Below are 22,333 nucleotides of genomic sequence, written 5' to 3' on the forward strand. Positions count from 1 at the left end.
ATGGGGGACCCACGCTGGAGCACTCTGGCCCTGAAGGACTGCACCCTGTGGAAGGGACCCACGCTGGAGCAGTTTGTGAAGAACTGCAGCCTGTGGGAAGGACTCACGCTGGAGAAGTTTGTGGAGGACTGTCCACGCTGGAGCCGAGGAGTCCTCCCCCTGAGGAGGAAGGAGTGGCAGAGATGACACATGATGAACTGACCACAACCCCCATTCCCCGTCCCCCTGTGCTGTGGAGGAGCAGGAGGTAGAAAAATTGGGAGTAAAGTTAAGCCCGGGAAGAAGGGAGGGGTGGGGGAAGGTGTTTAAGATTTGGTTTTATTTCTCATTATCTTACTCCGATTTAATTGGTAACAAATTAATTTTTTTCTAAGTTGAGTCTGTTTTGCCCATGATGGTAATTGCTGGGTGATCTCTCCCTGCCCTTATCTCAACCCACGAGCCTTTCATTATATTTTCTCTCCCCTGCCCAGCTGAGGGCCTCCAGCCAGGGTCAACCCACCAAAAAATGGAATTAATTTTTTCAATTATCATTATATTTTCAGTTATCATATATTAATACATACCTACCTTACAAAACAGATTAAAAACTAATTGTCTTTATGGTTTTCATGGTACAATCACAATACACTGCTTTATACAGTCACATACTGCTGAAAAAAACTGCACTGCAAGGTCCACTCTGTTGAAATGCCTTTAAAGAGCCTAAAGCAGAAACTATTCTAGACTTCTCACACAATTTTATCAACCTCTTCCTACAAAATGGGCAATTACTTTTTTTCAGAATCTACACGTCCCACACACGCAAAGCACAAAATTTTTACCAGGAATTCTAATTCTAACCAAATCCTTAAAAGGGTTTTAACACAGAGAGAAAAGAAAAATAGTCATGCAGTGTCTCAATACATTATTTTCTTCCCAGATTTAACTCTGCCTTTACTTTCAGTCCAGCTCCTTCCAGGCAAAATCTGCAATACCATGCCTGGCTTTTGGCCAACAAAGTGCAAACAAGACATAGTGAAGAGGTGGTTTATCTCTGCTCTCACATATATATCCTCAAGCCAAAAGCAAGATCTTGAGAAGCTGTCAGGATTACAGATATTTGATAATGAATATCAGCCTGGACCACAGGGCCGGAAGACAATTAGGGTCCCTACAGGTCTGTGTGTCTGAAATAGAACTTAAAATGCTAAACTGTTTTCCCTTAATGCCAAATTGAAAATTGGCTTGAAAAACCAACTTTTGGACCAAAAATATTTATACTGTTTTTATAATAAAATCATTCATTTATCAACTCCTGCTAGCTTACAGCACAATTATCTGTGAAATACTCATCAAATGCTTGCATCTACAAAGATAAAATTCCAAGTTACAATAAATTCTAGCAGCATCTACGAAAAAATGAAAATCTAATGAAGAAGCAGCAATTTAAGCAACTTTAAGGTACAGTACTTAAAAGCCTTGAGGTTTTGCCTTAGGTCAAAACTATCTCCTGAGAGTGCAAGCAGCACTGATTCTCCTTTAAAAGAACTTCATTTTCACAGCCCAACTAGGAAGGTATGTGGGAGGGAAACAAATTTCAGTGCCAAAAAAAGAGCTACTGTCACAAAAGTTCAAAAGTAACAATACACCTCTAATATCTTGTTAACTTGCCTGATGTCATAGAAATTGTTTATGCCATAACCAGGTATATAATATATTCCCTTAAGCCTTTTTCCATGATTTTTGACTCTATGTGGGCTTCTTCAACATGGAATATTAATCATTCAAATTAGATGTGGATATGTAACATCAGAACAAAAGGTCTGGAAATGTCTTATTATAATATTATATACAATGTAGTATCAGCTATTCATTACAATCAAAATAATAGTAAATAATCACTGGAAAGGAGTATTAGAATATCTCAGTAAATGTTCCGTAAATTATTTATTTCACATGTAGCATCTTTCCTTCATCCCATCTTTTTGGCTTCTGGAATACTGTAGAATAAAATGCACCTAACTCATTCTCTGGTCCCAAATTAAGCACCCCTTCAGCATACACTTAACCTTGTGAATGTTTAGCATGTGAAAGCCTTACTCCATGCTTAGATTGAATGGAAAAATACATTGATTCAAGAGTATGAGTCAATCAGCTAGTACATTCCCCAGTCTTTCTTTCACAGTTCTGTAGCACATAGCCTATGCTGAGCATGCTCCCTGCAAGTTGAAACTAAAATGCTGTTTTGTCTTAGGTTTCTCATGCAGAGTGTAACTCATACCAACAGAGGACAACTTTTATATGAATATTGCTGAACACTAAGCACTGTGGTAGCAATGGTTCAGTAGAATTCTTTCCTGTTTGAAAAAATGGATTAGAATAACATTAATTAAAAATGAAAAATATGAGTAAGACCTAGCAGGGTAATACCAAGCAGTGAAAACAAAGTTTAGCACTTCACAAGCATGAAGGCCCTTACTGCATTATGAAAATAAATTTCAAGCTTCCAGCTGTTAACTTTCCACTAAGGAAGTACACTTACTCTTCAACAAGAACAAAAAAACCAAACACCCAACCACACCCAAAAAAGACCACTTCAATAAAACTGCAATATTTTTAAATGTTTAGGTATTCTGAATGACAGCATAATAAAAACTCTTGCAGCACTGTGGAGCACAAAATTCAAAGGATACATTTACCAAAAGGCTTTCTTAAATAATAACAACGTACTAGGGTAAGCAGTATTGCCTGGTATAGTCTACATCACAACAAAAACTGAAGTGGTGTGAACAACAGATAAACAAAAGCAACAGACTGGCCTTTCTGGGTTTTTTTTTTTAGTTTGGTGTTTTTTGTTGGTTTTGTTTATTTGTTTGGGGTGTGTGGGTGTTTAGTTGGTTGCTTTTTCAAAGAAATTACATGGACAGTGTATTAGCTCTCAGTGCACTAAATCCCACTGAAGTTTCAGACCGTGATTCTACAAGATGCTTCACGACAGCAGTCCCTTACGGGTGTCAAATGTGTCTCCACACCAAGTCCTTTGATATGATCATCTTTCCATCCCTGGAAAGATGATGAAGCAACTTATTCTGGGGGTTATCAATAAGGATGTGGAGGAAAAGAAGGTTATTGGGAGTGGTCAACATGGATTCACCAAGGGGAAATCATGCCTGCCTAATCTGATAGCCTTCTATGATGGCATGACCAGCTGGGTGGATGAAGGCAGAGCAATGGATGTTGTATACCATGACTTCAGCAAGGCTTTTGATACCATCTCTCATAACATCCTCGTTAGCAAGCTTAGGAAGTGTGGGTTGGATGAGCACCAGTACAGGTTAGGGGCTGACCTGCTGGGAAGCAGCACTGCAGAGAAGGACCTGGGAGTCCTGGTGGACAACAGGCTCTCCGTAAGTCAGCAATGTGCCCTTGTGGCCAAGGAGGCCAATGGTATCCTGGGGTGCATTGAGAAGAGTGTGGCCAGCAGGTCAAGGGAGGTTATCCTCCCCCTCTACTCTGCCCTGGTGAGGCCACATCTGGAATATTGTGTCCAGTTCTGGGCTCCCCAGTTCAATAAAGACAGGGAACTACTGGAGAGAGTCCAGCAGAGGGCTACAAAGATGATTAGGGGACTTGAGCATCTCTCTTACAAGGAAAGGCTGAGAGAGCTGGGTCTGTTTAGCCTAGAGAACACTGAGAGGGGATCTTATTAATGCTTATAAATATCTAAAGAGTGGATGTCTAGAGGAAGGGGACAGACTCTTCTCTACGGTGCCCAGTGACAGGACAAGGGGCAATGGGCACAAACTGGAACACAGGAACTTCCTGTGTTAAAATGTGGAAAAACTTCTTTGGTCTGAGGGTGACTGAGCACTGGAACAGGCTTCCCAGAGAGGTTGTGGAGTCTGGAGTATTCAAAACCCATCTAGTTGCCATCTTGTGCGACATGTGATCCTTGTGATCCTGCTCGAGCCGGGGGCTGGACTAGATGATCTCCCTCCAGAGGTCCCTTCCAACCCTTACCAATCTGTGAATCCGTGAATCAGTTATCTTCAAACAGAACTCAGTGCAGCAGACATCCTCATGTTATCATTTAACTTTGGTTATCCATTAAGAATGTGCAGCCTATGCACAGAATGACTTCTGCAGCCTGAATAGTACATGATAGTTAAAATCCTACAAAGAATTACAGTAGTTTCCTATTTGTCATCCAGAAATAGTAATTTTCCATATCCCCAGAGAGAGCAGCTATTCAAAAAAACAATAGTAAGCTGTAAGGCATAGGTAGGTTTACCATTAAATTCTCTTATGCATAAAAGTATTCACAACTGATGGAGGATAAGTGTCTAATAAAAAAATTATACCCTACTTATAGAATTAGGTTAAATATTAGAGGAAAGCTTTTAGGCCAGAAACATTGTAGTTTAGCTTAAATTAAGCACCCAAACCAGCTACATTTTAAAAACATAAAAAGAGCATCCACAAACCCAGATTACAACACAGATGAAAACAGGCAACTAATTCAAGATAAGTATCTAACTTAAGGAAATTGTAACATTCTAGCCCTGAAGATTTTGAAGGTTCTATGAAGAGAATTATAAAATTTGTGTGCTTTTATAATACCAAGAGAATGGACTTTCACAGTTGCTACTGAAGCAGTACTAAGAAATGTATTCCTTGAGTTTTAGTGTTTTTAATGGAACAGAGACATGGAGAAGGCAGTAAGAACCAACAGCACAATTACTTCAGAAAAATTCTTCAGAAACACATCATTATGGCACACTAGAACACCTGAAATATTACATACGTTAACTAAGAACTTAAAATACCTACCTTATCTCTGATTTTCATATCCAGACTCTTAAAATGTTCTTCAGTTTCTTGGATTTTTTTTGTCACTGGGGACTGCATTTCTTTCAGATTCTTCAGTTCTTCCTTGGCTTGGTCTCGGCGTTGTTTCACTTCCTCATGCTGCTGACGAACATTTTCATATTCCTTGGAGGAGTTGAAAGTAAAATAATTAAAGACTTTTGTCTTTTATTCCAGTATTTTATCCCGCTCTAACAATTTATTTAATTGTACATGAGCTTTAGGAGAAAAACCTCATTCAGAAGCTAGTATCAGAGCAACAACTTAAGTAATCCTCCTGTTACTAGTCACTATGACTAGGAGATGTAGGGAACATTTAGTCCCCAGTGAACAAGCACACACATTTAATGGTTCTTAAATAATACGCAATTCAAGTAGCAGAAGAAATGACCAATTTGTCTGCAATTACCTTGCCTCTAAGTCCATCTGAGATCATGGTGGAAAAAGTAATTCTTTAGCCCCTTCTATCCATAGTTTGAGCACTTAGGCAGAAGTTCTCAAGCTAAGGAGCAAATAACCACAGAAAACTTCAGGAGAAAGAAAAGGAAGGAGCTGGACAGATCATCAGAGCCAGTAACAGACACAACCCTGAAGTAAACCAAGGAGAGAGACAGAACGGAACAGAATTTTGGAAAACAAACAAAAATCCACAATACACCACAAATACCAGAAAAGTCACTATCTAGGGAGCTTAAATGGAGATGCATTCTAGAAAAGAAAGAGATGGTAAGCAGTGTGGTGACTAAGAACTTCCACTTCAAGAAGGTAGGAATTTTGGGGAGAAAGTAGGTTAGGCTGAAAGAGTCATTACTAGTGAATTTTTTTCTGTTATGCTGTCTGGAGAAAAAAAAAAAAAAAACAAAACAAACCAAAACAAAAAAACCCCAACCACACACACACAAAAAAAAAAGAACATGACATTCAATGATTGTTAAGGGTTCATGAGAAAGAGATACTCAGAGGACCAGAGGGAGGAGGAGTAGATACATGAATGTGGGGCTGCAGAAGAAAGGAAAGCTGTTGGATTTGGCAGGCACTAAAGAAACCCCTGGTTTACAGCACATGCCTGGATTATTCTAAGCTTTGGAGCATAAAAAAATTAATAAATAATGAGAGCCTGCAAGCTCTATCTTTAACTAAATTTGCTCTACCTGCTACCACTTTTTCCTAGTTAGTTACTTAATTACCTTGCTTGTAAATACATACAATTAATCACAAATAAAACAACTTAGGCTATCAAATCCAAATTCTTTCTTCACAGCATCTTTTCATAAAGCCAAAGAAGTATTTCAAGAAAGCTGCTGCAATTCTATGATGTGGAGTACAATCAGTAGCCACCATTACAAAGTTACAGAAGTAAAGCAATTACACGTCCACTTCGCTGACAGAATAAGCTTAAAATTTAGCTCTGTTCTAAGGTATTATATTTCAAGGTTAAAGCAAAATGACACACATACATTTACACCTCATTTCTTCAGATACAAAGTAAAGGCAAGCTCCCTAGAAATTGTTGTGCCATGGTTTCTATACAGTAAATTCCTTTAACACTTTAAGAAAACCTGACTTTCACTAGACCTGTGTTTTTTAGTAACCTTTAAGTAAATAATGCCTGTAATTATGCACTTAGCTAAAGATGTGCAGAACTTCCAAAGGATTTCACCCCTCCCAAGAGAGATTTGTGCCTAAACTATATAACAAAGCTTTTCTCAATTGTGAATGGAAGAGAAGGAAAAGAAGAACGGACATCACTTGGTCAAAACACATTTTCAGAATTACGTTTTCAGGACTTTTACTGCAAGAGGAACAGCACTCCCTGCTGCTATACTACCTTAAGACAGTACACCTTATGGTATACCTTACTACCTTAAGTTTAAGCTTGGAAGGGTAAGAAAACCCTTTTCTTTAAGACCCTACAAAAGAAGGGCTATCTGTGTCAAAAAAACTGTAGCTCCTTAAATCTGCTCACTGACTGTAGATGACACAATCATTTGATGGAAGTTGCATTAAGGTACACACAAGAACATAAACCATCTCCTGAATCCTTGAGTCCAAATCTTTAATGCTGTACTCCTAGGGTCCATATTATGGAATTTAAAGCAGATGCTCAAAAGCTCAAAAGACATTATAAGCAGCTGGTACTGGCTAGAAAACACACTTGACTAGAAAAGTGTTCCTCAGGTGAAGAGCAGTGGAGTCTTCAGAATAAAACTGCAGTTTTACAGTGGTCAAACAGTAAAACAAGTTCAGCACTAGACTTCCTCTTTTCCACTAGGATCAAGAGACAATCCAGTGTCATATTTCAGCTGACCTGTTTTCAGGTTGCATGTCTTCTCTGTTTCTTGACATACTGCAGTGTTTATACATCTGCATCCTGGTTGATTTGGAAGCTCACCTAGCTATACTGTTTTGTTACAGAGGCAAGTCTAAACAGCTAGGTATTTTCGGTCTACAAGTAGAAAGTTATCTTTTGGGGAGACGGGGGAGGGGGAAGATCCACAGAAGGAAGAACGAACTCCCATGCTACCCTCAGCTTTGGTGAACCCAATTTTAAGGCATCAAAAATGTTTATTCTTAGGATTAAACAGTGCTAGATGAGATGACAAAGAAATATGCCCTTGTAAGGGAATAAATTTCTTCTTTTAGAGAGAGCTTGGTATTTTGCAATATAGGAGAATACCAACAGATCTATCAGAAGCATTTGACAAACCACAAAATAGCAACAATCTTGTACACCAAAGATCACAATGAAATGTGAAATTTTGTTGCAGCCTATAGGTCAACTATGTTCTACCTAGTAAAACAATTATGATGATGACCCTTGACTTCAACTGTAGATTATCCACAGGCAAGTAACTTCTGGTAAACAGTCTGGTACACACTACTGATTCTGTACTACAAATTGGAACTGCAGGCACGTGTCAAAACACACTGTTGTTTCTACAGATTGGGTGGCCAGAAAGTTAAATCTCTCGCAACTGAGTGCGCCCACCAAAAGTATTTAATATACTCAGCAATGTAAACTGTCTAGAAGACAGCAGTGAAGGAGTGAGGTGTGAAGAAGTCTGTCTAAATTTGCTTAGGAAACATGTAACTAACAGCAATGCTCTCAAACTTATGGAAGGCAATTTAACTGAGAGCAGATAAGATTCTTAATTTAGTTTCCCCCCACCAGTTTCTGACCAGAGTTCTGTATCTACAAATATCTATCTTTACAGAACAATTAGTACCAGTCCACATTAACTATGCAAGACCTACATCTCTCCTAATAACTCTTCTTTCTTGTTAACTAAGCCAGGTTAATGCATGTGTAGTAGGAAAAACTTGCATTATTCAGCAAGTGCAGAAGTTCAATCCTAACAGCACTGAGCATATAGCCCTCCTCCTTAGAACCTCCCACCATTCATCTATTTCAGTTGCTGCTTCTATATCCCTCTATGCTGTTAGCATAGAGGTTTGAAGGCAGTGAAGGTACACCCCCTAAATCCAGTTATCCTTCAAGATACAAGGTACATGAATTTCTTTGTATACTCATGTGAGGCTTTGTTATCTGCAAAATTGTAACAAAATACCCTACAAAAGTTTTCTGCATCCTCCACAAATATTATATGTAAGTTTTCATAACTTCTGTATCTGTATTTCATAAATTCTGTAAAGCTTGCAAACAAGGCAAACAACATATTGCTTCAATATAATAAAATCTGTGTCAGGTTCAACTGTTTATAATAATTTAATCTGACTGACCATTCAACATTAAAATAAACTACAAAGTGCTGTTCAGAAAGACTTATTTTGCTTTGTATAAATGACCTGTCCTTGATTCTTTTAAATTTGTTTAAAATTTCCATCTCCCCAAATGCCAACATTTTTGAGATTGGCAACCTTTATTCACCATAATTTGTCATGGACACCAATCATCTCAATAAATTAAAATTAGCAAAGGGGGAAGGCAACCTGGGGGGAAAAAAAAAAAAGTTCTTGTATTGGGTTTGTGTGGCAAGGTTTTGGTAGTGGTGGAGCTACAGGGGTGGCTTCTGTGAGAAAATGCCAGAAGCTTCCCCTGTGTCTGATAGAGCCAATGCCAGCCAGCTCCAAGGCGGACACAGCACTGGCCAAGGCCAAGCCAATCAGCAACGGTGGTAGTGCCTCTGTGATAACATATTTAAGAAGAAAAAAAAACAACCTAGGGAGAGCTTTTGCAGCCAGAGAGAGCAGTGGGAAGATGTGAGAAACCTTGCAGATGCCAAGGTCAGTGAAGAAGGAGGGGGAGGAGGTGCTCCAGGCGCCAGAGCAGAGATCCCCCTGCAGCCCGTGGTGAAGGCCATGGTGAAGCAGGCTGTCCCCCTGCAGCCCATGGAGGAAGGATGAGGGGGTGTAGAGATTCCACCTGCAGCCCGTGGACGACCCCATGCCAGAGCAGGTGGAGGCACCTGAAGGAGGCTGTGACCCTGTGGGAAGCCCACGCTGTAGCAGGCTCCTGGCAGGACCTGTTGCCCCATGGAGAGAGGAGCCCATGCCAGAGCAGGTTTGCTGGCAGGACTTGTGACCCCATGGGGGACCCACGCTGGAGCAGTCTGCTCCTGAAGGACTGCACCTTGTGGAAGGGACCCATGCTGGAGCAGTTCGTGAAGAACTGTAGCCCATGGGAAGGCCTCACGTTGTGGACGACTGTCTCCTGTGGGAGGGACCCCATGCTGGAGCAGAGGAAGAACGTGAGGAGTCCTCCCCCTGAGGAGGAAGGAGCAGCAGGAAACAATGCGGGATGAACTGACCACAACCCCCATTCTTCGTCCCCCTGTGCCGCTGAGGGGGGAGTAGGTAGAAACCAGGAGTGAAGTTAAACTCAGGAAGAAGGAAGGGGTGGGGGGAAGGCGTTTTAATATTTGATTTTATTTCTCATTGCTCTACTCTGTTTTGCTTGGTAATAAATTAGATGAATTTTCCTCTAAGTTCAGTCTGTTTTGCCTGTGATGATAATTGGTGAGTAAAATCTCCCTGTCCTTATCTCAACCCACAAGCATTTCATTATACCTTTTCTCCCGTGTCTAGTTAAGGAGGGGGAATGATACAGCGGCTCTGGTGGGCACCTGGCCTCCAGCCAGGGTCAACCCACAACAGTTCTGTAAAAAAAAAAAAGTTACAGCTGGAAGAAGCAAGTGGGACTGGCTAGGCACAGCTTAAATGAGGCCAGTTGTCTGTAAGGAATCAAAGGAGTACTGCTCTTGGCCCATCTTGCCAGCTTTCCTAAGTGGGCAGTAAAGTTACTTTTTAAGCAACTTCATCAGTCCAGCTACATATGCAAGCAAACCTCTGATCAATGCTAGGCCAAGAACATTATTTCAAAGCCTGGCCTGTTTAAACCAAGCAATTGAAATTATATTCAAATTACTCTGGTCAAATTTCTTTCAAAGAAACTTTTGATATATTTCTAATACTGCAGTATTATAAAAAATGGGTTAGGCAAGAAAAACACTGAAAAGAAGAGAAAAACTTACCACCCAAGGCCTTTTCCTCTCAAGCATCTCAATTAAATCAAGATGGCGCTTGCGTTCATGATATCTCTCAACATCTTGTTTGTATCGTTCAATCCTCTGTTTCATTTTCTCCAAAGAGTTAGTTTTGTCTCTGCACAAGTTCTGTAAGAATATACATTTTCATATTTTACAGTATTTACTTTGTGAAAACACTTTTCAGAAATAGTCCACACTGTGTCTGTACATTAAAGCAGAAATTTAACACTACAGAGAACATTTCAGTACAGCAGTAGAGGGGAACAACCCAACTAGGAATAAGTTATCCAGCTGCAAAGATCACTAAGCCTGTGCTCTTGTAAGATTACAGTACAAGTAACTGTCGGGGAAAGACCTTGTGTCCTAATACCAGGATGACAACAAGGTTGCAGCTTATTGTATACACTCTCCCTTTTCTTCTTTGTTAGTATATCAAACACGGAAAAATAGGTAGCAGACAACAATCTCCTCCATAATTTATAGAAGCTGAAGTCAGCCAGATTAAAGCAAAGGATCACCCTGTAACAGGTGATGACTTCTAAAAGGCATAAAAGATCTGTCCAGAAAAGTTATTGCCAGCCAAGAATCCCAGAGAAGTGATGAGTACTTGACAACAGGCATCCCTTGTACTGTGTCCAGACCACCTGCACACGTGTCTTCATGCTTAAGAGCACGTGAGTGTTAGAGTGAATGAATTCTGAGATAAGATGAGCATGATTTGGTAAAAACCCACTTACCGCAGACTTTGTAAATAAATACCACTTTAGAATTCTGTAAGATCTCATGTTAAATTTTATTATGCTAATTTCCCTACAGTCACCACTCTCTGTCTCAATAATGTGCCTGTTTACCTCCAGTTCTCTTTCCTTCTCTCTGAAGTTTTTCAATTCACAGTGAAATTGGTACATTCCTGGAGGACCAATGGATTTTTCAGTGGCTTCAAGCAACTCAATCTTACTCAGTTTTGCAAATTCTCCAACTTTGTCCTACAAAATAAAAAAAACAGTTACAAAACCCCTAGTATTAGTTAGAACAGTGAGATACAGTAATACTGGATTTAAATGCCACAACCTACTTCCCATGATCATCATCTGACTTACAGCTCTATGCTGGATAGCTCTGGCATAGTTAAGCAAAGCATAGGATGACCATCTCAGAGTAGCAACCAAACCCTCCTAAACATTTGTAAGATTTCATACATGGGGTTTTTTGAGCTGTTCTGGAATGACTTAAGCTTTAACCTTAGCAGTTTGCCAGGTTTTGAGGGTAGCTATTGAGGACATGGATTGGTTCATTATTTTTGAATTGGCTATCTTTCTTCTGAACAAGACAATTAATACAGACAATTAAAGGTTTTATTCCACTGTATTCTTAATATTGGTTCTCAAGCTGCTGAGGCTACACCTTCCCAGTATAAATGCTATTACTAACTCAAAAGTTAAGCAGTGTAGAAGTTAATATTAAGGCTGGCAGCCAGGGGTATCAGGAAACATTACTGCTGTCCAAGACTGGAGTGAAAGATATATTTGACAATGCTACAGTGGCAGAGAGCAAAGTGCCAAAACTTTCAACATAGTAATATTCACTGAAGTGACATTTATGTCCTAAAGAAAAAAAAGCTGCTTTAAATACAAAAGTTATGTTGGCAGTGTATGCAGAAAGTTCTAAACAAATATTGTGTGTAAATAAAAAAAACCCAACAAAACCCACAACAAAACAACCCAGAATATTTGTTTCTGCAATATTAGCTTTCTAAATTTTATTATTTTTCAGCATGTCTTCTTGAATGTTCTTCTCCTTGAACAGAACAATAAACCCATGGTTGGCTAGGCTCTGGTGAGATTTCCTTTTACTGCCATCTCTGATGATCCACATGAACTGGGAAGGTCTAAGGAAGGAACCCACCACAACTTTTTTTAAGGTGCAATTGCGAGGCAGCTTAGTTATCCGCACAGAAATGCTGACATGCCTGGGCGTGTATTCAGATATGGAAACTGCTTGTAGTATTCTTTAATCTTCTCTCTCCTTTAGGCACTATTTTCCTTCAGGATGATTCTACTCTTACATAATTTGATCTAGATATCTTTAAGTCCTACTCGCTGCTCAAGGAACTGTTGAGCCACAGACATTACCAAAAAGGCTCTAGTAGCAGTCTCTTACAACTGTAGAGTCATTTCGTAGGACTGGCTTCTCTTTTTTGGAGAAAGAAATCCAGACAAATCTTCCCCTTCACTTACAAAGCACAGGATCCAATCCCGAGGAACTGACTTGATACAACCAGAGAACAGGGCACACGGATTGACAGGGAAAGTCAGAGATGCAGATCTCAAGACCTTATAAAATTCGTTTAAGAACATTCCTACGGCAGCATATCTCTCATAGACAGAGAGATACCACTGCTAGTGTTGCTACTCAAACACCAGCATGGGGAGTATCAGCAGCTTTCCTTTCAGTGTCAACTGACAGCAGATACAAAACCATCCAATTAGTGAGCCTTGAAGGTTACGCAGTTCCTCCTTTCTTTCACCATCACACCAGTATGGCTACCTCATCCCTCTCATTCTTTGTGACATCCCATTAAATTGCTGAACTGTTACAAAAGCTAATAAGCAACAAAACCCTCTCTAAACACAGCACTCCATTTGCACCAGCTGTCTTTGATAATTCATTCATACCTGAGGAAGAAACTGGCACAAATTGTCCACCTGGATGTTTAAGGCTGCAATCTGTTCTTCTACTGTTTTCAGGGTTGTTGGCTTTCTGTTGATAAACCACGTTGATGTGTTGTTCACCACTTGAATCTCACGTGTGATAATGATATTGTCAGGTGTCTTAGATCTGATTAATAAAAAAAAGTGTTTATACTTTTGAGAATACACAAAGGTTACCAAGTGTCAAAGTATGTTAGAGTTATCATATTAAAAATTTTAGATATCTAAATATTTGATATAAATTAACTGGACAGTAGCAGCAGATTCACATTTAATACTTCAGAAAATGTCCAGTACTTCAGTGATGAATTAATCTCACATGGAAAACATGAAGAATATCTACAAATCTTAACTCAGAGGAAGTAATTCATATAAATCACATACTCATGCTGAATGTTGAAAGTTGTTAGAGATGGGAATAGTTTATATAAAAGTGTTATTTTTTATATGACATTTAGTAAGCTTTAAAATCGGTATGCAGGAGGTACACACTAATGCTATGCCTTTAAAGTAAAAAATATTAGTGTACAGAAGTACATCAGTAAGCTGTGTATAGCATTCCATTTGCAAAAAAAAATAGTATCATATAGTATGAAAAATACTAATTTGTTTCCACTTTCTGCTTTTAAAGAACAGTAAGATGCATCAGTTGTCCACTTACGCTCTAGTTCAACACTTATCTTCAAAAATTTAGTCCAGTAGAGATGCATCGATAACAAATGAGCAATGAGACAGCCATAAATTCTTGAAACGTTGGTCACCATTTTGATTTAGAAATTGTCTAGTGCCTGTTCAGTCAGCATATAGCTAAAGATGGAGGATAAGGGCTCATAACAGTTAGGAGGCTGTGTACCTTAGAAGCTTTAAGAACAGAGGTGAAAGTAGAAGTGAGTAATTCAACAGCTTCCAGTGTTTGGAATAAGTGCCATGAGGATATGATCCTACTTCTTGAAGACAGTATGATTATTTCCCACAAGTATCTATTCCCTTAGTTCAAAATATCAGACTTTTTTCAAAAAACCTACAAAGCCATGCTCCTTTCTTTTATCAAATTAAGGCCTTGTTACTACTCTAAGTCTTGATTTTAGTTACAATCCAAGGGCCAAATTCAACCAAGCCAGTGCATGCTTATAGAACTCAAAATTTAGAATTCCTCTCGAAAAGCAATTTTTGGCATCCTTGCTCTCTCACCCTAGAGGCTGTATTTAAATATTTTCTACTAAACAGACAAAGGACTGAATTACATTGCAACCACTACAGTAACAATGCTAAGTCTTCATATACTGCAAGTCTCTCTTCAGACTTTCAAATAACATCAGGATCTATGTTGAAACAATCACACGGTCTACTTGAAAGACATCCTACGTCCTGACCCGCTGCTTGGCCAGTGTCCAAAGAATGTCTTACTTGATTACTCCCACAAGAACAAAAGTGGATAGGACTTTTTCAGAGACCTGTTCTGGTATATCTTTTCTCCTTACCACAATTTCCTTTGTATACGATTTGATCAGGGTGGCCAATTGTTATAGAAATTAACTTGGGCTCAGAATCTTTTGATTAGCTCTATGTTCTATTTAGTTCAGACAAACAGATCAGGTTAAGGCTTATCAAAACTACCTGTATTATTGCAGCTTCATGTTAAGATCTCCATGAAAAAGCATCCATTTAGGAATTCTATTAGGATAGTCTCTCTTTAGTTGTCAACCCCCCCCTCCCCAAACTTACAGGAAGCACGTAATATTGCCCTATAACCACAAGTTACTGATGGAATTTTACAGAGTATGTCCAAATGATTTTCATTTGCTCTGGTTTGCAAAAGCTCACCTAGAAGACTGCATTAGCCAGATCTACTTTTTTTTTTTTTCTTCTTTTGTTTCAGGATGTGATGTTTTCAGTAAGAATGTAGAGCAGCCCCTCATACCAGCAGTATCAGTATAAGAAAGTGAAGGTAGAACATTTGGTTTTAAAATTTAGACCTTGTCAGGGTTTTTTTTTTTCTTTTCTTTAAAAATAATTTCCAAACACTGTATCATGATGGCAATACTGACTGTACCTGAATCATCTGAACTTTAAATGTAATCACAAGCTAGAAACACCATATACATCAATCTTCACCTATACATTCTTTGTACATCAAGACAAGGTAAAATGCTTTAGAAAGTGAAATCAAGACCAGCCACCACTGCTTATTTCTTGCATTGTAATTTTTTAACCTTAAAATTTTGAAGTCTGTGTAAAAAAAATAACAAAAAATTACCAGCTTAAAGACAGACCTCTGTACACCACATTTTTTTTCCACAACTTTGTGAATGACTGTGTGGGGAAATAATCTAATCCAAAATGCATGAGGAAATACAGTTTTACTACTTACAGTTCAATTTCTACTACACCTTTCAAGCACCCCTGCTTTACAAAGAGAGCAACCTACAAAATTAATTATAGAAATTATTATTGCAAAATAACAGTGTATTAAAATGGAATCTCTTACAAAAATATGTATTTATATAATAGAGTTGCTGTAAAGGGATATTTTATTGAAAACTTACAATTAAAAACTAAAATTTATTTTGGCAGTCTATTAACTAAAAATAAAAGAAGACACTATTATCTTCCTCATCAGCTAGCAGCATTAGAACTTCCTCCACAGGTTAACAATTTCTGATCAATTTGAACCTCCAAAACTGAACAAATTATAATCAGCAGATGCATAGACAGGAAGAAGTTCTCACGAATTCAGGGAACAAAGGCAATACAAATTAAAGACATTGCCAAATATTTGTACTAACAGAACTGCTAATTCTAATAATATGAAAAAACATTAAAAGCCAATAAAACTATCAACACACAGTGCTGCCACACAGTCAACTTCCATATTTACATTTGCTCAAGACTGAGCTGCAACCAGAGAATATGTACAATCATTTAGGTATCTGGATTTAGTGCTCCAAAGATCTACTGAAATATATTCCATCCAACCAGAATATCCAAGAAAGCAAAAGCAAAACTTAAAAAGTTGACAATACAAACTTCCCTCTTGGGAGCAAAAAACACGGAAATAATAGTAGAACAACTCAAACCCATCCAACTACCATTTAAATTAAATATCAGTGGCTCCATGCTTTTAGATAAATTCTCACACACATCAAGGATACGTTATTTCTACAGGTTTTATATACTTGGAAATTTAAATTAAACTTTTTAATGTATTTATTTATTTCTTCTTTAGGTGGTATTTCTGATCAAATGTTATTTATTCCTACCCCACTGTGGAGGCTTAGACATCTTCAAATATAACTTCTAGTCTACTTAGGGTCCAGTACAATTCAGGTGTTTCCATTTCATAATTCAGCCAAGACAGCAAGCAGTTAAGTAAGACAAAAGCCCTCTGGTAAAAACATTTGTCTCTGGACCAGGTTATTCTACAATTTAGACACCTTACTTTTTATAAAAATAAAGCAAATCAAGGAAGACAGTCTTTTTTACCCTCCTCTGCTGGACAGGGCTCTTAATGAAATTCAGGCTAAACATGAAAATTACAAATACATAGTTACCTTATCAGCTCGCCCTATGAAAGAAGGTTTTCCGGCCAGTCCCAGGCAGATGGCACAAACAATGCTTGACTTTCCTGTTCCATTAGCACCTACAATCATGTTCAGACTGGGTCCTGGACGTACTTCACAGACATCGTATGTTCTGGAAAGCATGATAATTTTTTGAAGCTTATAAACACTAGGTCACCTTAAAAAAAATTACTTGCTTAAAACCACTTTATTATTATTTTAAATACGACAGATAATTTTATCAAATCTAGACTCAATCCTTAAATACGGTTTTGTAAGAAAATCATAAGAAAATGGACTGAAAACTTCTACTAGTAACTATGATAGCTCCAAACAGAACAGTATTCCTAACACACATAAGCTAGAGAAAGCACGTGCAAAAGATAACACCAGATATTTTATCTCAGTGGTTCCCAAGGCCTGTCCCCACTGCCCCATGAACATCATCTGCACTCTCCCCGTCTCCACTCCTTGACTATCACTGGGAGAAAAAAAAACATGCAGAAGCTGACATGGACAACGGGAACCACCACCTTAGGAGAAGAAGGGCCAGCACGACCACCACTGAGGAATGCATCCCCACAGAAGCAACGCTGCACTAAGAACCCACGGGACTCCGTAATCCTCACAGCTGGTCTTCTCCGCACCCCGGCACCCCGCCCCGAGCTAGGCATCACATTCCAGGGAAAAAATATTTCACTCACTCCTTCTTCCAGCCCCGACTCGCCTCGGTATCCGAGGCCGTATTTAAGATCCCCTGTTAAGTGAGGGAGACTGCCCGGTCCGTACACTACGGCGGAGAACGGCCGCAGCGAGTGCATCCCTGCCTCGCCAGCCTGCTGCTCCACGTTTGGCCCTCCGGACTTAACAGCCAGCTCCCCAGCCTCGCACCCGCTTTAAAACAGGGCCGGGGGCGAGGAGGAAGCCGAGGCCGTCCAGGCTAGTCACCGACCTCTGAGACGGCAGGGAGACCGCACGCCAGCGGCCAACGTCGGCCGCTGCCACTTGGGAGGAGAAAGCGCCCACCGCTTACTCACAGGAAGTTCTCCATGAAGATCCTAACGATAGACCCCTCGACGAAGCGAGGCCGCGCCTCGGTGCTCCTCACGGCCCGCTGGCTGCCGCCGGCTCCCAGCTGACAGCCGCCCAGGCTCCATTTCCCTGACGCCGCCACCGCCATCTTCCCCCTCGGCCAGCCCAACCCCGGTCGCGAGAACGCGCCCCGCTCCTCAATCTCATTGGCGGGCAGAAAACGGCGGGCAAGTGAGGAGCGCGCTCATTGGCGGATAGGGCGGGAATAAACCGCGGTGAAGCTTTCCACTGGCTTGTAGCGTGCCGCCTTGGTGTCCATTGGCTGGAAGAGAACGGGGTGGTAAGGGAGACCGGGGAAGGAGGTTGTGCGCTGGTGGTTTTGGCTTTACAACGCGGCCGCATTCTGCGGCCGTGCTTCCCAGCCTTGAGGCGCCTAACGGGCGTGATGCGGCCAGGAATCGGCCGGCAGACAGGAATCCCTTCCCGCCTCACGGGCCGCACCTCTCGGCGGGCGCTGTGGCGGGAGGACGGCGCCTCCGGGCCTGTAGGCCCTGCGGTGGGGCGGCGCGGGGCATGAAGAGAGGCGGTCGGCACCGGGGCCCGCTTTTAGCGAGTTTCTCGGAGGCCCCTGCCGGGGCGGCCCTGGCCCCCTCGGCTGTCACCGCCCGCTACCTCTAGCCGCCTTTCCCTGGCGGCTGAGCAGCGTAACGCGGCGCGGGAGAGTGGTGGTAGCGGCGGCTTTCCCACGAGGTGGCAGCACAGCCGAGCAGGTGGGCGGCCAGTGCTTCCGAAGTGGGCACCTTCTAGGTATCCCCCGTCCTTCATGGGGACAGGCTTGGGTTCCGGTCCAGCGAAGTCTTGTTTTCATATACCAGCGCCTGTCTGGGTTTGTTTACTTTTTCTTAATTTTTAGCAAAGTAATACGGAAGACATTTTTTACATATGTTACTTCTGAGATCAGGAAGTCTGTAGGAAGTTGTCCTTTAAAATGATCCTAGGGTAATGCTTACATATGAGACCTTGGCATCTTGACTGCAGGGCAATCACCAGTGTCACTGAGACTCCTTACCTTTCCTACATGCTTTATTTTTTCTCTCAGACAGAGTTCCTGCTGGAGCACAATGCCTCATAACTAGCCCAAGCTTCTATGAGGGACTAGGAGGCTGATTAAGACTGCTGAAAGAGATGAACTGCTTGTGCTTGAGTGAAACTAGGTAAAGGAATCAACACATAACTAGAGCTGTTTGTCCTAGAAAGTTTACAGGGAAAACAAAGTTTTTTTCCAATGTGAACTAGATGCTTAGCATGCAGAGGCTTGCAAGGCCACCTGTCCTAAGCAACTGTAATACCCTGCAAAGATGGAGGTAAAGATGTCAGAACAGCATCTTTGGGTATGGATGTACCAGAATTGGAACCAATGAGGAAAAAGTAATTTAAGGCAGATGGTTTCTTTGAGAGGAATTTAGGGAGACAAAGGGAGGTACAAGGACAGTGAAAAAGTTGTTCCAGATACAGGGGAAAAAATGAGGGAAGAAATACTAAAATCCATTAAAGAATGAAACGGACTTCTGCTTCAACAATATGAGTGCAGATGCCCACAGACAGTAATGAAGCTGACCTGCATGTCCAAGCTCACCAAGACATCAGACAGCCACTTTGGACAACCCACTGGACTTTACACCAGGTCCATGTCAAGAAGACTTGGTGTAGAGAAATAAAGAACCATAGGAGTGCACTGTAGTACTATATGGTACAAAGGGGGAAGGATAATAAAATTGAAAGTATGTCTTTCATAGGATTTGTGATAATAGCTTTGTAATAGCTGTGTACTAGAGTGTGAAATTGTATCATTGTAAATTAGTAACACCAGTGTGTCTATTAGTTGATTTATTAGTTGGTAATGTTTTACTTAATCAGTAAAACTGTAGCCTCCTAAATCAGTTACGTCTCAAGCTTGCAGACCAAAAAGGTAGAGTTGGACTCATTAAGTAACAGTGACTTTCAGCCAAAAGAGAACAAGGCGATTAAGGAACCATTTCAACGTATTCCTACTAGAGACTGCTGAAGAGATCTGTTTTTCCCAGAATTTGTCAGGGAGCATTTTCTAGGATCTGGTGAATATAGATGCTGGTAAGATCTGGAAAAAAAGAGATGATGAAGGCCGCAAAGTAGGCAGTGCTTTGACCAAAAGGAGTTCTTGAAAGAAGAGAGGGAAGATGTAAAAGCTAATATAGAACATAGGAGCAGCAAGATGTAACACAGTACTTGGCAGTGAGCAAAGGAACAGAGCAGAATATGCACTTGGCTAAGAAAGATACCAAAATGCTGATGTTCAGGAAAACCATATGCAAATGGGAAAAACAGAAAGGCACAGGAGGTGGGCAGGAAAACAACAGGAAGGATGGGAAGAAAACAGCAAGAAGATTAATATAGATCAAAGTAATGTAAAGGAGTATTGAAAGCTTACTTATTCATACTTGCACAACTAAGAAACTTGAAATCACAAATTGAAATGTTTTTGCCAAAGGAAATGTTAAAATTAAGTAAATTTGACATCTGACACCTAATCTTTTGTTTGAGGTAGGATGAGACCGATTTCTTTTTTTCACAGTGTAAGGGGTAGAACCTTTTGACTTGGTGTGTCTTGTTGAAGGGAAAACAGGCTCTCTTCAGCCTTTTACCTTACACAGTGGTCCTTCTGGAGCAGTGGGTCTCTTGAGTGTGGGCGGTCACACTTGTGAGCTGTGTTCAGATCCAGGTAGATAAAATGCCAGGTCTTTTAATGCTGAGCTTGAGATGTCTTAGTGAAGCTTCATGACTATAAAGTTGGATTTATGTTAGGTTTATTTTTGTGTGACACAATAGTCAGCCAGCATACAGTTTCATTTACATTAGCATATAGCTAGAATAACAATATTTTGTGTTGTTATTCTGTTTTTCCTTTGGCGTAGCTGAGATCTGAGCTCGGCCCTGTTTTTGGAAATCAATTGACATTTTGTCATTATCCTTATTAATGGAAAATATTTAAAGAATAAAGAGAGTATTAAACAAGAGTGCAATAAAAGGGCTTTTTCTCTCATCTCAGGACAACTTCAGTTCTGCTTCAGCACAAAGCTACATTTAGAACAATCAGATACAAGCCTTTTAGTATTTGGGATGTTATAGCTGCTTTTGAAGGTTTCTTTTTCATTCCCATTCTATGGACAGTGCCACAACCAGGATCAAAGCAATTACTTGTAGGTTCTCCAGTAGCTTTTGAAGAAATTTTCAGACAGTAAACAGGCCTAGTATAGCAAGTCCCCAGACTGTTCTTTCCCCTGCTGTGATCCCTGTACGGCTACTGCAGTAGCGAGAAAGGAACAAATAGTAAACAAAAATGGATCCAGGGCAGAAATTAGTTGCACAACAAGTTTCCTATTTGGACAGAACGGATGGAACCATAAAACAAGTTTGCAGGTAGAGAAACCTTAATGTACATTCCCTTGTTTTCAGATGTTTTGCAGCCATTCTTTCACTAGTCTGTGAATTTCCTATTCTATAAACTGATATTTAGCAGGCACTGAAGTAATTTAAAGCAACCTTTCAAATTCTCCCTCCATTCTTTAATTCCTGCAGCAGAAATGAATGGAAAGGTACTGTAGTTTGCTACTGAAGGAAAAACTTGGACTTTTTTTTTTTTTTTCTTTTTTCTTTAGTCAGGACAGTGCTTCACACCCCATGGATAAGTACTCGGTGTTACTGACAAAATCATCGTACCAGTGAGGTCCCTAGAGAACACTCAATGGAGAGCAGAATAGAGTACCTTGCTTATGTTCTTACTCATATCAGCCTAAATCTGATTATTTTGATGCAGTGTAGTAGAGTTGCATAAATTGTTAGAGATAGAAATCCAATAGTTATACTTTGTGCTTCATTTCCAGAAAAGTCCCATCAGAAGTATGGAGAACCATCAAGCCTGACGATTTTAACCACTTCATTTTCACTTGTTTTCTCCTTAGGTAATTTGATCTGAATGTTGATACCGAAGCATAAGCTTTACAGAACAACTGTAAAACTGTATGGACTCTTAGGAAACAGTTGATTTTTCTGGCTGTTTTCATTTTCAGAGTAGCAGCAAGAGTGATGTGTTCATAACCACCTGCCAGTGGGGACTGTAGGTAGCTAGGATAGGCAGTTAAGGTGTCAATTCCTTTTGGCTCTTCATCAGTCTCTCGGAAATAATAAACTGCTTCAATCTGTGTGGTCAAATAAACATGTTAATACTGAATGTATTTAACTGAACAATCTCTTCTATTGTGTGTCGCCAAAATGAAAACTTACTAAAGATGCATAGGGCTGCTAGATTGTCCTAGGTGCTGTTGATCCTTAGTGGCCGTTAGGAAAAACTTATACTTTGTTCTGAAAGGAGCAAAAGCTATCCCGCTTTTCAGGGCTCACATCTTGTAGTAACAGCTTGAATGTGGTGGCTCTAAGAATAATTTTTGTGGCTCAGTACAGGAACTTTCTGCAGATCAGATTGCTTTCTGTCAGCTGTCTTAGGTGATGTGACCCACACATTTCATTCTTTTTGTATTCAAAATATTGAATTCAGGCTATTATATTAGGTTCAGTTTACACCAATTTCTTGTTACACCAATAACTATGAAGTCTAGAGCAGAGCAGTAAGATTATTTTC

General features: G+C 40.2%; 1 protein-coding gene across 4 annotated transcripts in view; it reads right to left on the reverse strand.

Moving 5' to 3' along the window:
* Positions 1–17,824, reverse strand: part of SMC5 (structural maintenance of chromosomes 5) — a 59,092-nt gene extending 41,268 nt beyond the window's left edge. For 2 of the 4 annotated variants that reach the window (XM_054809983.1, XM_054809982.1), the window contains exons 1-7: positions 17,664–17,811; positions 16,618–16,759; positions 15,438–15,490; positions 13,031–13,193; positions 11,207–11,341; positions 10,341–10,481; positions 4,813–4,974 (exon numbers count right to left, since the gene is read on the reverse strand). In XM_054809983.1, coding sequence (XP_054665958.1) covers positions 4,813–4,974; positions 10,341–10,481; positions 11,207–11,341; positions 13,031–13,193; positions 15,438–15,490; positions 16,618–16,759; positions 17,664–17,806 — 939 coding nt within the window. In that variant the 5' untranslated portion in view covers positions 17,807–17,811. Of the gene's footprint in view, positions 1–4,812; positions 4,975–10,340; positions 10,482–11,206; positions 11,342–13,030; positions 13,194–15,437; positions 15,491–16,617; positions 16,760–17,663 lie in introns of those variants that run through there. The other 2 variants (XM_054809981.1, XM_054809984.1) reach the window with 2 other exon arrangements.
* Positions 17,825–22,333: the final 4,509 nt, after the last annotated feature.

The sequence above is a fragment of the Grus americana genome, chromosome Z (assembly GCF_028858705.1).
Source record: "Grus americana isolate bGruAme1 chromosome Z, bGruAme1.mat, whole genome shotgun sequence".
NCBI lineage: Eukaryota > Metazoa > Chordata > Aves > Gruiformes > Gruidae > Grus > Grus americana.